The sequence below is a fragment of the Delphinapterus leucas genome, chromosome 1, assembly GCF_059928025.1.
Source record: "Delphinapterus leucas isolate spDelLeu-1000000601 "Yukka" chromosome 1, BTC_Dleu_Yukka2, whole genome shotgun sequence".
In the NCBI taxonomy this organism is placed as follows: domain Eukaryota; kingdom Metazoa; phylum Chordata; class Mammalia; order Artiodactyla; family Monodontidae; genus Delphinapterus; species Delphinapterus leucas.
Genome location: NC_143129.1, coordinates 139,641,894 through 139,658,735, shown reverse-complemented (window position 1 = coordinate 139,658,735; position 16,842 = coordinate 139,641,894). Strand labels below are relative to the sequence as shown.

The following is a 16,842-nucleotide window of genomic DNA, read 5'->3' as shown; positions in this document are numbered from 1 at the left end:
AGAAGGATGGGTGTTAGCTCTTCTCTAAATGTTTGATTGAATTCACCTGTGAAGCTATCTGGTCCTGGACTTTTGTTGTTGGAAGATTTTTAATCACATTTTCAATTTCATTACTTGTGATTGGTCTGTTCATATTTTCTATTTCTTCCTGGTTCAGTCTTGGAAGGTTATACCTTTCTAAGAATTTGTCCAGTTCTTCCAGGTTGTCCATTTTATTGAGAGAGTTGCTTGTACTAGTCTCTTTTAAAATGTGTACAGAAAGTTGGTTCACTAAACATATATATATAAATCTTGGAGAGTTCTTTGGTGGGATATTAGTGGAATAAGTACCTAGCTACAGGATTCTCAGATCTAAGGGACTGTACAACTGAAATTCTAATAAGGAATATCGACTTCTTTTATAAATGTGCTGCATTCTTCTTAAAGGGCTATCACTAGAGACTGCTTCATGTTATAATACAGCTTGGAGAATTATGCCTTTTACAACCCAACTGACCTAAAGTATAGCCATCAAGGAAAACTTCACTCTTATTTTTTCTTCACTGGTAAGCCATTTACATTTCTGGGAGCAATGAGATGAAACCCAACTAACAAACCATTGGGGCTAAGTCACAGCCTCAACTAGAGCTCTGGGAATAGGAGGTCTCTCGAGGAACAAAATAACCAGACTCTCTGGGAGGCAAATCAGATGACAAATAAGATGAAGCTCTGTTCAACAACTCAACAAAATTCTGCCATCTGTGAAAGAAAAGGAAACATAATACCTGTGATCAATGTGGGAAGCTCTGGAAGAATGTGCAATAAAGCTTAAAGCTTATACAGATAGTGATATTAAAGGAGTTTTTTGATGTCTGTATCATTTGGGGTGCAGTGAAGGAAACACAAGCTACTTTAAGTGTCTCTACTAGAAATGGAAATTAGGCACTCACAAAATTATTGCAGGGGCTAGTAGAATGGAGGTTGGTGTCTGCTGCTGGGCTAAGGGTTAGGCCTCAGAAGATGTAGCCCAGAGTCCAGGGAACTGCAGGAAATTCTGGCTGATGTCTCAGATGCCCTTGGCCATGAGTTTGGTGATTAGGCAGTATATAGGGCATTCTGGCCACCAGAAAAACTGATGTCTGCCAGGGTTATTGGAGTTGCTACTACTGCAGAAAAATAATAAATACTTATAATGTCCCTGCCCCTCTCCCCAGTCTTCCTGCCTTTGAAATCTCATGCAGTTGCATTTCAGTGATGGAACTTAAATCAATTCCAGAATCTCAGTTTTTAAGGGAGCTTTGGAAATGTTCTTTTTAGCCTTCCTAAGTGTGGGAAGTATTACAACATAGGAAAGAACATAGAAGGGGATAGAAATGGGTGCTAAGTGCAAATAGATATTTAGTGAAGTCCCCAAGCAGAAATTGCATTGAAGAATGCATGAGCACTTGACAATCAGGGAGTCATTTAAAACTTACAAGTACTTTAGGAACAGTTTGGTAGTGAGAATCACTTATATTTGCTTGCCCAACATTCATTCTCCATTTATATAAAAATATGTTTCTCTGGGGTAATAGGCTACAATCTATGTCCCATAACCTCCCCTAGACAATGTTGTGACCCACTCAGTCTAATGAATCTCAATCTATCACTTCACTTTCCCTATCCTTCCCTCCCTCCCTTCTTCCCTCTCTCCCACTCTCTGTCTCTGTGTCTCTTATTAATTTTTGTTTCTGGTGCTTCCTGAAGTTTCATTTCCCCTGATTTTGTGTGTAACTCAATATCCTTTCAAAAATATTTCTTTTTGCTTATGTTAGCAAAAAACAGTTTCTGCTTCTAGCAACCAAACTACAACTGATAAGAATTTTTATCACCTCTTTGCCCATCAGAAGTCAAGCAAATATAAAGAGCCAATTGTGGGAATATGTCCTGTGTTTTCTAGGAGAGTTTTAATGCCATGTGATTTTATACTTTTTATTTTTATTTATTTTTTAACGGAAGTGTAGTTGATTTACAGTGTTGTGTTAGTTTCAGGTGTATAGCAAAGTTACTCAGTTTTATTTTATTCAGTTTTCTTTTTCAGATTCTTTTTCCTTATAGGTTATTACGAAATATTGAGTAGAGTTCCCTGTGCTCTACAGTAAGTCCTTGTTGGTTATCTATTTCATACATAGTAGTGTGCACATGTTAATCCCAAACTCCTAATTTATTGCTCCCAACCTCTTCCCCTTTGGTAACCATAAGTTTTTTTTCTATGTCTGTGGGTCTATTTCTGTTTTGTATATAAGTTCATTTGTGCCATTTTAAAAAAATATTCCACATATAAGCAATATCATATGATATTTCTCTTTCTCTGTCTGGCTTACTTTGCTTAGTATAATAACCTCCAGGTATATCCATGTTGCTGCAAATGGCATTATTTCATTCCTTTTTTATGGCTGAGTAATATTCCATTGTGTGTGTGTGTGTGTGTGTGTGTGTATATATATATATACACACACACACACACACACACCACATCTTCTTTATCCATTCATCTGTCGATGGACATTTAGGTTGCTTCTGCCTTCTGGCTATTGTAAATAATGCTGCAATGAACATTGTGGTGTATATATCTTTTCAAATTCTGGTTTCCTCTGGATTTACGCCCAGGAGTGGGATTGCTGAATCATAGGGTAGCTCTATTTTTAGTTTTTTAAGGAACCTCTATAAAATCATTAGATACATAACTAGTTTGTTTTGCTTATACCTCATAAAACTTTTTCTATACATGGTATCACACATCAGAATGGTTCTTTGTCAGTATAGAAAATATGACCTCCAGAGCTTCATGTCACTTTAGGCACAAGAATAGATAAGGCATAGCTATACAGAACCACAAGCCAGATAAACTGATGACTATATCAGCTGCTGCAAGGCTAGGCAGGGAAAAGAAAGTTGGAGAAGTAGCACTCTTAAGGAATATTAATAAACATACAAAGATCTGATATTAGCACAGATCTGGAAATGAACTGCAGTAGAAACATCTCCTGTCTTCTACACTTCCTGCAATTCCCTCCTCTTAGGAGGGCCAGGTTTATGCCTACAGCATCTTCTGACCCATTGAACAACAACACAACAAAAACCTAAATCCATTTATATTTCCACATGGCATAACATTTATTTTTCAGAACTGTTAGGAGTTAGCAAATATTCAGTAAGGGCTCTGGACAAGATGGCACCAGAAACTCTCTTGCCCTTTCTTGAATTTTTGCTGATAGCAGGGGAGGGAAATTGCAGGAAATTTTTCTAAGTACTGAACTTGGACACTGCCTGATTTAAGTGGTATATAGGACTTAAGTGACCAATGAAATCCTTTAGATCCTCTAATAAAATACGTTCTTTATTCCATACTCTTTATATTACTCTAGGACCTTCAAAGAGCCATTGACAATTTAAGTGTGAGAATGGGTTCTTGTTGCCATAAAAGGCAGTGTAATTCTAATCACAGTACCAGGTGCCAAACTCTTCATGTTGAGTCAGAGAGGTCAGGATTGAAGGACAAGGTCTGTGAGCCTGATTGTAGATTCAGGCAGATCTGCGTTCAAATTCTAACTTCATCCAAACTTAAGTTAAAATGGCCTTTAATTAGCGTTCTGAGTACTTTGTGTGCATTCTCTCATTTAATTGAGACAACCATCTTATTAGACATGTAAATGACTTGGCTATGGACACGCTGATCAATGGAGGAGCCACGATTTAAACCCTGACTGTCTGACTCCAAATCCTGCACCCTTAACCATTGTACTCTATGGCCTTACACATGAATGTAATATAACTTGGTTTCAGTTACATTTCCCACCCCCCTTTGGAATCCCATGAACATGGTTTCAGTGTCTTCTGATATCTACTATTGCAGAAGTTGTTTTTTTTTTTTGCTTTAAGTTAAACATCTTTATTATGGTGTTTAAATGCCAGATTGAAAGAAACATACTACAGTTGACCCTTGAACAGTGCACTGGAGGTTGGGGTGTGTTAGGGGCGCTGACCCTCTGCCCAGTCAGAAATTCATGTATAATTTATAGTTGGTCCTCCATATTAGTGATTCCTCCTTTCCACTTGTCCATATTGCTAAAGTATGAGGTCAGTCTGATTTGGATTCATTTATAATTATTTTTTTCATTTATTTGCTTTGGTTTAGTTTTATTTTGTTTTGGCTGCATCCTTAAATAATTTTCTTTGTCTCTGTAGCACAAAAGTTTTGTCAGGAGGGACATGGATACTTTTTTTCTTAATTTAGTTTAGATCATAACAAATCCATTCAGTCTGTACACAGAGGGTTTTTCTTTTTCCCATCTCTGCAAAATTTCTTCAGCTGTGACTTTTGGTTTTATTTCTTGTCCAATTCTTCTAGTTTCTTATTCCACAATTTCAGGGCATCTTAGGTTCAATTTCTATTTTTATTCTTCTATCTCTACTATCTGTTTTCATTTTTTTCTGTTCTTTTTCTCTAGATTTTGTGGAAACCTCTCAAGTTTGACATTATGCACTAGATTTTCTCTAGCATTAATTTTGCTGTTCATTGATTTCTAGTTATCCCTTTTTCTTTTGTAAATAATATTTTTTTAAAACACCACCCTGGCCATTCGTTATGTGTTGTTTTTGGCTGCTTTCAGGCCACAATGACATAGTTGAATAGTTGCAACAGATTATAGACCCACAAAGCCTTTAACATTTATTATGTGACCCTTCAAAGAAAAGGCTTGTTGACCTAAACATTTAACATAAGTGTCTTAATATCATTAAATATCTAACAATATTCAGATTTCCTTGATTGTTTTATTTTTAAATTGAGATATAATTGACATATAACATATTAGCTTCAAGTGTACAGCATAATGATTCGATATATGTATATATTGCAAAATGATCACAATAAGTCTAGTTAATATCCATCACCAAACATAGTCACAATCCTGGTTACCTCTTCATTATGCTGTAGAAGTTTCAGTTTCCTGGAAACTATCCACATTTCACCAAGTTCATTTTAATTTCTTCTGTTCACTTTAGTGCTTTTTACATTTCATTTTTAATCTCATTATGCTTATTACATTACAATTCATTTCAACAGAGACATGGCTCCTTATATCCTATAGAGAACACTAGTGGCTTTCTAAATGTTTTCTAGTTTCTAGAGTAAATCATTTCCAAAAGTTTACTGTTATTTGGAGCCTGTGGGATCATAATTACACCTCCCTGTTCTGCAGTATTTTTGAAAATTAGGCCTCATATGTTAGGGTTTTCTCTTTATTCAGTGTCAGTGAGGAGCTTTTCACATTCTGTACAACCCAATATATGAGTTTCATAAGTTTCCCTTGGTCCTACTCACTGCTCATTCAGCCCCTCAGTCAAGGGGTGAGTGAAGACTCCCACCAATATTTGGTGCTTCTCAGGCATTTGTTTTGTGCCCCTCTGTTGGGACCACCTCAGAGGTGGGATCTTCTCACCACACCTGCTGGATATCAGACACTAAATTGGTGTAGTATGTCATAATGGGTACACTTGTTGACCTGAAACAAACAGATTGCCAGATATTTCTCCAGCAAAGATGAGTTTATTCAGGATCAATAGAGAATTGCAGTTTGTGGTCTGCAATCATGGTGAGCCATGCTCAAGTCCCCCAGACAGCAAGGGAAAGAATGCTTTTATAGAAAGGAAAAGGGAGTTGGGAGGGCTATAATAAGCAAAGTGTCCATGGCTTCTCATTGGCTGAGTCCTTGCCAGAAAAGTCCTTCCTTACTGTTGGGCTCTAATATCGCAGGGCATGAGAGCTTTCCCTTCTGGTCTCCCAACTCTATTTAACTGAGGTTTCCGTATATTAATTTTTTTTTTAATTTTTTTTTTTACGGTACTTGGGCCTCTCCCTGTTGTGGCCTCCCCCATTGCGTAGCACAGGCTCCAGACACGCAGGCTTAGCGGCCATGGCTCACGGGCCCAGCCTTTCCACGGTATGTGGGATCTTCCCGGACTGGGGCACAAACCCGTATCCCCTGCATCGGCAGACGGACCCTCAACCACTGCACCACCAGGGAAGCCCTGTATATTAATTTTTTACACACTCCTCAACATATACAACTACCAGGGATCCCCTCTTTCTTCTTCAACCCACGTGACTTTACATTTCCATATGCAAATACCACAGCCGGGTCTAGCTATTCCTGCCTTCTTCACCCCAACATTCTGCTCTGTCGTTCCTAGAAGTTGTGGTCTCTGCATAGGCACAGAAAAGCAGTGTGTGGGTAAGTGTACTGGTGTGTAACCTTGGATGAGGGAAGGAGAGGAAGGAACAGTACTCAGGTGGATACAGAAAGTAGCATCTATGTCATGTTCTGGTTGGTTAAGACTTGGGGCCTCCAAATCAAGGGGAAGGCTGGTGAAGGGATGGAATATCTTCCATCTTCTGCACTTTTTATAGGTAGGCAGGACAAAGCTGGGGGCACCAACTCAATGATTTTCCCAGATTCCATGTGTTTACAGTCAGTGGAGCTTCCTTCTAGATTCGGAGACTAGAGTGCCTATTAGTTTTTGTTTCTGGTGTGTGGTTTTTTTTTTTTTTTGCCTCTTCATTTGTTCATTGGAATTTTAATAAAATTAAAATGTCATCTGTTCTGCAGATGCCAAAAACAAAATGGGGGCTATTTCATAGGAACATCCTTGTAATCTTGATGATGTTACGTACAGGTGACATGTTTCTCTCTGAGTTTTATACAGCCTTCAATCAAAGGTGTGCCAGTACTTCCTTCCCAAGCTCATTGCCTTTCTCCACCTTGTGAAATGTATCCTCTGGCCACAATGGACAGTTTGGTTCTCCAATCCTATGTTCTTTTTGCTTCTTTGTCTTGGCACACACTGCTCCCTCTATCTCTGAGTTCCCTTCCCCGTCCCTCATCTGGTGAGCTCCTACAAGTCCTACCAAGCTCAGCTGAGTATTAAGTAGTACTGAAGAGCCAGCTCTGTTCAGACTGCTAGAATCATAGTTAAGTCCCATGATTTGAAAAGTTAAATCATTAGAGCCATTCCCTTGAGAATCCTGTAATCTACTATTCCAGCTGAGGTGCACAAAATATGCTAGGAAAAGGAGGCAGATAGAAAAAAGACTATGCAAGGGACTGTTAGCCTGCAGGGGCTGTATAGTTTGCTAGGGGTGCTATAACAGAACACCACAGACTGGGTGGCTTAAACAACAGAAATTTATTTTCTCACAGTTCTGGAGGCTAGAAGTCCAAAATCAAGACGTCTGTAGATTTGGCTTCTTTTGAGGCTCCTCCTTGCCTACAGATGGCCACCTTTTCGCTATGTCTTCACAGGGCCTTTTCTCTGGGTGAGCCCATCCTTAGTGTCTCTCTGTGTGTCCAAACTTCCTCTTTTTATAAGGACACCAGTCATATCAGATGTGGGCTCACTCTAATGTCCCCGTCTTAATTTAATCACCTCTTTAAAGACCTTATCGTCAAATATATAGTCTAAGGGCTGGGGGTTAGGGATTCAACAAATGAATTTAGGGGGAATAAAATTCAACCCATAATAGGAACAAAGATTTAAAGAATCCCAACTTTTGGGACAATTCACTTAAGGACTCTGAACCTCATTTTATTCATCTATGAAGTGGGTGTAAAAATATATTAACTCATGGGGCTGTTGGGAGTATGAAATGAGATAAGCCATGTAGAGCATGTAGCCCCATGCCTGGACATGTGAGGTGTACATGCATCAATCCTTCTGAGTCAGGAGGTTATTTTGGTTGTTATTTTACTCAGCTGCTGGAAAGCTCATCCAACTGCACCATCTTTCTTTGCTTTCACCCTCTTACTCATGTAGCCTAAACTGTATTCTTCTCACCTTCCAGTTACCTGTGAGAAGCATAGCCCTTTCTTGATACATATTCAATAAACTCTCAAATCCAGAAAAAAGGATTCTTTTTCCATTTGACAGGTGGAAAATTAAGGTTCAGAGAAATTAGTGACTTGTCCAAGTTCTCAAAGCCAGTGCACATCAGTGTTGGGATTTCCGTCTAGGCCTATGTGATTCCGGAGCTCATGATGCCTTTCCCCATGGATGGGGGCTGAAGGGGTAGTGGAGGTGCTAAACCGGTGAGGAGATGCTACCTGCAAGCCGTGGGCTTCCTTGGATTATACATGCCCCTGGAACTTAAAAGTCTCCTCACTTTGTATTCATATCCTACACCTCTCCTGGGTCCTAGGGCAATAAGATACTGAGCTCCTCAAATCCAGAACTGTGTTCAGCACCAAGCCCAAGGGTAGAGCTGGCTATGAAATGCAGGCAGTTTGCCTAAAGCCCCTGTGCCTAGCCACTATCCTATAAGCCTTTAAGTTGCATAGGACTTGTAGGAGAGTTGGTATAGTGTATTAAAAGCCAAGACCCCGAAGCTAGAGAGTCTGCGTTTGACTTAGCCTTATTGATGAATTCATTTATCAGTTACATACTAGTTTTAGCCTTTCTGTTCCTCAGCTTCCTCATTTGAAAAATAATAGTGCCTATCTCATGAGGTATGTGTACGGATTAAAAGAGTTAATACTTATAAAGCACTTAGAACATTGCCTGGAATATAGCAAACACTATGTAAATGTTGGCTATTATTAATAAAAACTTTATTAGCAATATTATTATTAGAATTCTTATCCCGTATGAATTATGGGCTCTGGAAGAGAAGATTGGAATTAATGAACTCTTAAAAGCCAGATCTGGTTTCCAGGACCCAACCAATGGGCAGATTCATACCATGTCTCTAATAGCTCACCGCCTAACAATTTTCCTATTCCCATTAAAAAGTAATTGCTGAATCAGACACCTCATGTTTCCTTTATCTCCTAAAATCCTCTGGTTGTTCCTAGGATTATCAAACCAGTCATTTTCAACCTAATTGCACTCCCAACAATGGGCCAGATGTGTATGATAAGTTCTACTTGGGGCTATGTCAATTGCGCCACTCTATTTACGAAGCCCCCATAGCAGCTTCATTATTTATCCCCTCCCCTGACACAATTTGGCTTATGTGCCTATGTTTTAAACTGGGTTTGAAGCATTTAATTTTGCCAATACAGTTTTAGAGTATTAGTTTGCCTCCTGTTCTCCCTCTACCCTAATTAATTACCATTTACTGCAAAGTCACACAGAAACATTAAATACTAATTCTGACTTACATGTTCCTGGGCAAGAACTGGGATAATAATTTCCATTCAACACAACCTGAACTCCCTCACTCATAAGGGTGATTCAGAGTAGAGATTTGAAATCGTAATCAAGTCTTTCTCAAAATCGCCTTATCTTGGCAGTCATTCACTAATGTCTCTGCTTGGTAGGGAAATGGCAAAAAACAAAATCTCAATGTTGAAACACACACACACACACACACACACACAAAACAACTTTGCCACAGTGTTCTCAAAATTGCTCCTCTCATCAGCTCTTGCAACGTGATAGTTTAAGAAAAGAACACAACTCATTTTATTTGGTTAGATGGGGCTAATCCCACATCACCATAATCCCTCCTGATGTTTTATTGATTCTAAAGGACATTTAATCAGGAAGCAGCTCAGCACTAGAATCCTGCTAATTAGTAAGCAGCCACATTCCAAATGGGTTCCCAATAGAACAGCAGATTAATGGACAATATGTACTAAAATAATGATTCAGCTTCTAAAATGTGTGTCTAAATTGCATCTTTAATCTCTTAAGGATATAGGTTTGCATACAAAGCCCTTAACTGAATGAATCTAATTCAACAGAAGAAGCTTTAGCCAATGACTGTCTAAGGATGAAACAGGTTTATCACTTAAAAATGCAATTCTTCATTGGTCTCATAGTTTTGATGTCCTTGAACATTCAAAGGTCAAAGACAGGTGAATAAAAAAATTGGTGTGCTTCGCTGATATACACATAAAATAGTGGGAAATTGAGAAGTTTGATATAATTGTAAGTAGCCTAACCTCATTTGTTCCCCATTCACTCTTATTCTCATATCTCTGCTTCCTGGAATCTTGGTTCTGGACCCCAACTTCTAATCAAGCATACTCAGTATAATGTGAGCTTTGACACTTGCATTTTCTCCTTTTATACTGGTGCCTTTTTGGGACTCCCAATTTTGGCTTATTGACTTTCTACTCGGCTCTAAGCCCACTTTTTTGCTTTTCCTGCTTAACCGCCTCCCTCACCTTCACCCAACCACCTCCAATATTTTAGAGAAGGAAAACAGCCATGTCCAAACCTAGTCTAGTGGAAGTTCATTGGCTATGCTCAACCTCCTCTCATCATTTATTTACCACTTGATGTCCCCATAATCTTTTATCACCATGTGATATGTCACATATTTTACTTTATTTATAATTTCTCTTCCCCATTAGAATATAAGATTCATGAGGGAAGGGACTTTGTTTCATTCATAGCTATATTCGCAATGACTACAATAGTGATTGGTATACAGTAGGCACTCAATAAATATTTGTTAAATGAATGAATAAATGGATTAATCAAATATTTACTCTGTACCTATCATGTGCCAAGCACTGGCCTACAAGATGTTGGAATATAATGTGTCACGATCCTTGCCAGCATGGAGGTCACCATCTAGACATTAAATTAACAAATCACACAAATAAATACATAATTACAAATAGTGATAAGTGATAGGAAAGAACATTACTGAATGCTAAGAGAGAGTATAGCACAAGAAACATGATTTTGATGAGATGGTTAGGGAAGGCCTTCTTCAATTTGACCATAAGCTAAGGATTAGGGAAAACTCATGTATCTGTATCCCTCAGAGTATTTTGAGATTTTATTCTTCCTCTAGTTCAGTTCAATTCCACAAATATTTATCAAATACCTACTATGTGCCAGGTAGTGCTGTATACACAGGGGATGCATCAATAAATAAAACAAAGATTCTGCTACCCTATGGCACTATAGTCTATAGTTTATCAGAGACTGACAGATAACAACAATAAATAACATACATCAATTTGATTAAAAGTTTATACATTAAAAGTTTATAAGTGTATAGAAGGAAGCAAAAGGAGAGCAGGTTAAGGGGAAGAAAGGATCAGGGGACTACAGTTTTTTTAATTAATTAATTTTTGGCTGCGTTGGGTCTTCATTGCTGCATGCAGGCTTTCTCTAGTTGTGGTGAGGGTGGCTACTCTTGGCTGCAGTGCATGGGCTTCTCACTGCAGTGGCTTCTCTTGTTGCGGAGTATGGGCTCTAGGTGCATGGGCTTTAGTAGTTGTGGTGCAAGGGCTCAGTAGTTGTGGCTCACAGGCTCTAGAGTGCAGGCTCAGTTTGTGGTGCACAGGCTTAGTAGCTCTGGGGCATATAGGATCTTCCTGGACCAGAGCTCGAACCTATGTCCCCTGCGTTGGTGGGTGGATTCCTAACCACTGCAGCACCAGGGAAGTCCACTACAACTTTAAATAGAGTGTTTAGTGTAGGCCTCATGGATAAGGTGAAAACTGGGGAAAATCTTAAGGTGAAGGAATTAGCAGGAAGATATTTGGGGGAAAAGCATTCTAGGTTGAGGAATCATTCAGAAGATAGGTGTTAAGATGGATGTGTGCCTGGTATGTTTGAGGAAGACAAGGAGAACAGTGTGACTGGAACAGAATGAGAAAAGGAAGTTGTAGATGGAGCCAGAGAAGTGACGGAGGGCAGGTCACATAGAACCCTTCATGAGGACTTTGATTTTTTTTCCCTTTAAGTGAAATAAGGTGCTCTTGCAGTGTTATGAGCAGAGCAATGATATTAACTGTTTTAGGTTTTAATAGATCACTGTAGCTGCTGTACTGAAGATAAACTAGGGACAAGGGAGAAGGAGAATTCAGTTAGCAGGGATTATAGTAATCCAGGAGAAAGATAATGGTAGATTGGATGGGGTGTAGTTAAGTACCAATAGAGGTGGTGAGAAGGGACCAGAATCTCAGCATATTCTCAAGATAGGTTTGACTTACTAATGGATTACTGTTGGATTGAATATGAAATGCAAGAAAAAGAAAAAAGGAGAGGGCAGACAGCAGAACCAAGAAGAACTACAATCCTGCAGCCTGTGGAACAAAAACCGCATTAACAGAAAGATAGACAAGGTGAAAAGGCAGAGGGCTATGTACCAGATGAAGGAACGAGATAAAACCCCAGAAAAAACTAAATGAAGTGGAGATAGGCAACCTTCCAGAAAAAGAATTCATAATAATGATAGTGAAGATGATCCAGGACCTCGGAAAAAGAATGGAGTCAAAGATCGAGAAGATGCAAGAAGTGCTTAACAAAGACCTAGAAGAATTAAAGAACAAACAAACAGAGATGAACAATACAGTAACTGAAATGAAAACTACACTAGAAGGAGTCAATAGCAGAAAAACTGAGGCAGAAGAATAGATAAGTGACCTGGAAGACAGAATGGAGGAATTCACTGGTGTGGAACAAAATAAAGAAAAAAAAATGAAAAGAAATGAAGACAGCCTAAGAGACCTCTGGGACAACATTAAATGCAACAACATTTGCATTATAGGGGTCCCAGAAGGAGAAGAGAGAGAGAAAGGACTGAGAAAATATTTGAAGAGATTATACTCGAAAACCTCCTGAACATGGGAAAGGAAATAGCCACCCAAGTCCAGGAAGTGCAGAGAGTGCCATACAGGATAAACCCAAGGAGAAACATGCCGAAACACATAGTAATCAAATTGGCAAAAATTAAAGACAAAGAAAAATTACTGAAAGCAGCAAGGGAAAAACAACAAATAGCATACAAGGGAACTCCTATAAGGTTAACAGCTGATTTCTCAAGCAGAAACTCTACAAGTCGGAAGGGAGTGGCATGATATATTTAAAGTGATGAAAGGGAAGAACCTACAACCAAGATTATTCTACCTGGCAAGGATCTCATTCAGATTCGATGGAGAAATCAAAAGCTTTACAGACAAGCAAAAGCTAAGAGAATTCAGCACCACCAAACCAGCACTACAACAAATGCTAAAGGAACTTCTCTAAGTGGGAAACACAAGAGAAGAAAAGGACCTAAAAAACAAACCCAAGACAATTTAACAAATGGTCTTAGGAACATACATATCGATAATTACCTTAAACGTGAATGGATTAAATGCTCCAACCAAAAGACACAGGCTTGCTGAATGGATACAAAAACAAGACCCATATATAAGCTGTGTACAAGAGACCACTTCAAATCTAGGGACACATCCAGACTGAAAGTGAGGGGATGGAAAAAGGTATTCCATGCGAATGGAAATCAGAAGAAAGCTGGGGTAGCAATACTCGTAACAGATAAAACAGACTTTAAAATAAAGAATGTTAGAAGAGACAAGGAAGGCCACTACATAATGATCAAGGGATCAATCCAAGAAGAAGATATAACGATTATAAATATATATGCACCCAACATAGGAGCACTTCAATACATAAGGCAACTGCTAACAGCTATAAAAGAGGAAATTGACAGTAATACAATAATAGTGGGGGAATTTAACACCTCACTTACACAATGGACAGATCATCCAAAATGAAAATAAATAAGGAAACAGAAGCTTTAAATGACACAACAGACCACATAGATTTAATTTATATTTATAGGACATTCCATCCCCAAACAGCAGATTACACTTTCTTCTCAAGTGTGCATGGAACATTCTCCAGGATAGATCACATCTTGGGTCACAAATCAAGCCACAGTAAAGTTAAGACAATTGAAATCATATCAAACATCTTTTCTGACTACAATGCTTTGAGATTAGAAGTGAATTACAGGGGAAAAATGTAAAAAGCACAAAACATGGAGGCTAAACAATACGTTACTGAATAATCAAGAGATCACTTAAGAAATCAAAGAGGAAATCAAAAAATAAATGGAGACTAATGACAATGAAAACACGACGATCCAAAACCTATGGGATGCAGCAAAAGTAGTTCTCAGAGGGAAGTTTATAGCTATACAAGCCTGCCTCAAGAAACAAGAAAAGTCTTAAATAAACAATCTAACCTTACACCTAAAGGAACTAGAGAAAGAAGAACAAACAAAACCCAAAGTAAGCAGAAGGAAAGAAATCATAAAGATCAGAGCATAAATAAATGAAACAGAAACAAAGAAAACAATAGCAAAGATTAATAAAACTAAAAGCTGGTTCTTTGAGAACATAAACAAAATTGATAAACCATTACCAGACTAATCAAGAAAAAGAGGGAAAGGACTAAAATCAATAAAATTAGAAATGAAAAAGGAGACGTTACAACAGACACCGCAGAAATACAAAGCAGCCTAAGAGACTACTACAAGCAACTCTATGCCAATAAAATGGACAACCTGGAAGAAATGGACAAATTCTTAGAAAGGTATAAACTTCCAAGACTGAACCAGGAAGAAATAGAAAATATGAACAGACCAATCACAAGTAACGAAATTGAAACTGTGATTAAAAATCTTCCAACAAACAAACGTCCAGGACCATATGGCTTCACAGGTGAATTCTATCAAACATTTATAGAAGAGCTAACAGCCATCCTTCTCAAAGTCTTCCAAAAAAGTCAGAGGAAGGAACACTCCCAAACTCATTCTATGAGGCCACCATCACCCTGATAGCAAAACCAGACAAAGATACTACAAAAAAAGAAAATTACAGGCCAATATCACTGATGAATATAGATGTAAAAATCCTCAACAAAATAATAGCAAACAGAATTCAACAACACATTAAAAGGATCATATACCATGATCAATTGGGATTTATCCCAGGGATGCAAGGATTCTTCAATATACGCAAATCAAACAATGTGATACACCATATTAACAAATTGAAGAATAAAAACCATATGATCATCTCAATAGATGCAGAAAAAGCTTTTGACAAAATTCAACACCGATTTATGATAAAAATTCTCCAGAAAGTGGGCATAGAGGGAACCTACCTCAACATAATAAAGCCCATATACAACAAACCCACAGCAGACATCATTCTCAATGGTGAAAAACTGAAAGCATTTCCTCTAAGATCAGGAACAAGACAAGGATGTCCACTCTCACCACTATTATTCAACATAGTTTTGGAAGTCCTAGCCATGGCAATCAGAGAAGAAAAAGAAATGAAAAGAATACAAATTGCAAAAGAATTAAAACTCTCATTGTTTGCAGATGACATGATACTATACATAGAGAATCCTAAAGATGCCACCAGAAAACTACTAGAGCTAATCAATGAATTTGGTAAAGTTGCAGGATACAAAATTAATGCACAAAAATCTCTTGCATTCCTATACATTAATGATGAAAAATGTGAAAGAGAAATTAAGGAAACACTCCCATTTACCATTGCAACAAAAAGAATAAAATACCTAGGAAAAACCTACCTAGGGAGACAAAAGACCTGTATGCAGAAAACTATAAGACACTGATGAAAGAAATTAAAGATGATACCAACAGATGGAGAGATATACCATGTTCTTGAACATGAAGAATCAATATTGTGAAAATGACTATACTACCCAAAGCAATCTACAGATTCAATGCAATCCCTATCAAATTACCAATGGCATTTTTTAAAGAACTAGAACAAAAAATCTTAAAATTTGTATGGAGACACAAAAGACCCCGAATAGCCAAAGCAGTCTTGAGGGGGAAAAAAAAGAGCTGGAGGAATAGACTCCCTAAGTTCAGAGTATACTACAAAGCTACAGTAATCAAGACAATATGGTGCTGGCACAAAAACCAGAAACATAGATCTATGGAACAGGATAGAAAGCTCAGAGACAAACCCATGCACCTATGGTTAACTAATCTATGACAAAGGAGGCAAGGATATACGATGGAGAAAAGACACTCTCTTCAATAAGTGTTGCTGGGAAAACTGGACAGCTACACATAAAAGAATGAAATTAGAACACTCCCTAACACCATACACAAAAATAAACTCAAAATGGATTAGAGACCTAAATGTAAGATGGACACTATAAAACTCTTAGAGGAAAACATAGGAAGAACACTCTTTGACATAAATCTCAGCAAGATCTTTTTTGATCCACCTCCTAGAGTAATGGAAATAAAAACAAAAATAAACAAATGGGACCTAATGAAACTTAAAGGCTTTTGCACAGCAAAGGAAACCATAAACAAGATGAAAAGACAACCCTCAGAATGGGAGAAAATATTTGCAAATGAATCAATGGACAAAGGATTAATCTCCAAAATATATAAACAACTCATGCAGCTTAATATTAAAAAAACAAACAACCCAATTCAAAAATAGACAGAAGACCTAAATAGACATTTCTCCAAAGAAGACACACAGATGGCCAAGAAGCACATGAAAAGCTGCTCAACATCACTAATTATTAGAGAAATGCAAATCAAAAGTACAATGAGGTATCACCTCACACCAGTGAGAATGGGCATCATCAGAAAATCTACAAACGCCAAATGCTGGAGAGGGCGTGGAGAAAAGGGAACCCTCTTGCATTGTTGGTGGGAATGTAACTTGATACAGCCACTATGGAGAACAGTATGGAGGTTCCTAAAAAAAATAAAAATAGAATTACCATATGATACAGCAATCCCACTGCTGGGCATATACCCAGAGAAAACCATAATTCAAAGAGACACATGCACCCAAATGTTCATTGCAGCACTATTTACAATAGCCAGATCATGGAAGAAACCTAAGTACCCATCGACAGACGAATGGATAAAGAAGAAGTGGTACATATATACAATGGAATATTACTCAGCCATAAAAAAGAATGAAATTGGGTCATTTGTTGAGACCTGCATGGATGTAGAGACTGTCATACAGAGTGAAGTATGTCAGAAAGAGAAAAATA

General features: G+C 38.0%; 1 protein-coding gene across 1 annotated transcript in view; it reads right to left on the bottom strand.

Moving 5' to 3' along the window:
• The window catches only part of C1H1orf87 (chromosome 1 C1orf87 homolog), a 122,645-nt gene that overhangs the window by 38,705 nt on the left and 67,098 nt on the right, over positions 1-16,842 (bottom strand). Inside the window, 1 exon segment of the mRNA XM_089921870.1 lies at positions 665-738. Coding sequence (XP_089777996.1) covers positions 665-738 — 74 coding nt within the window.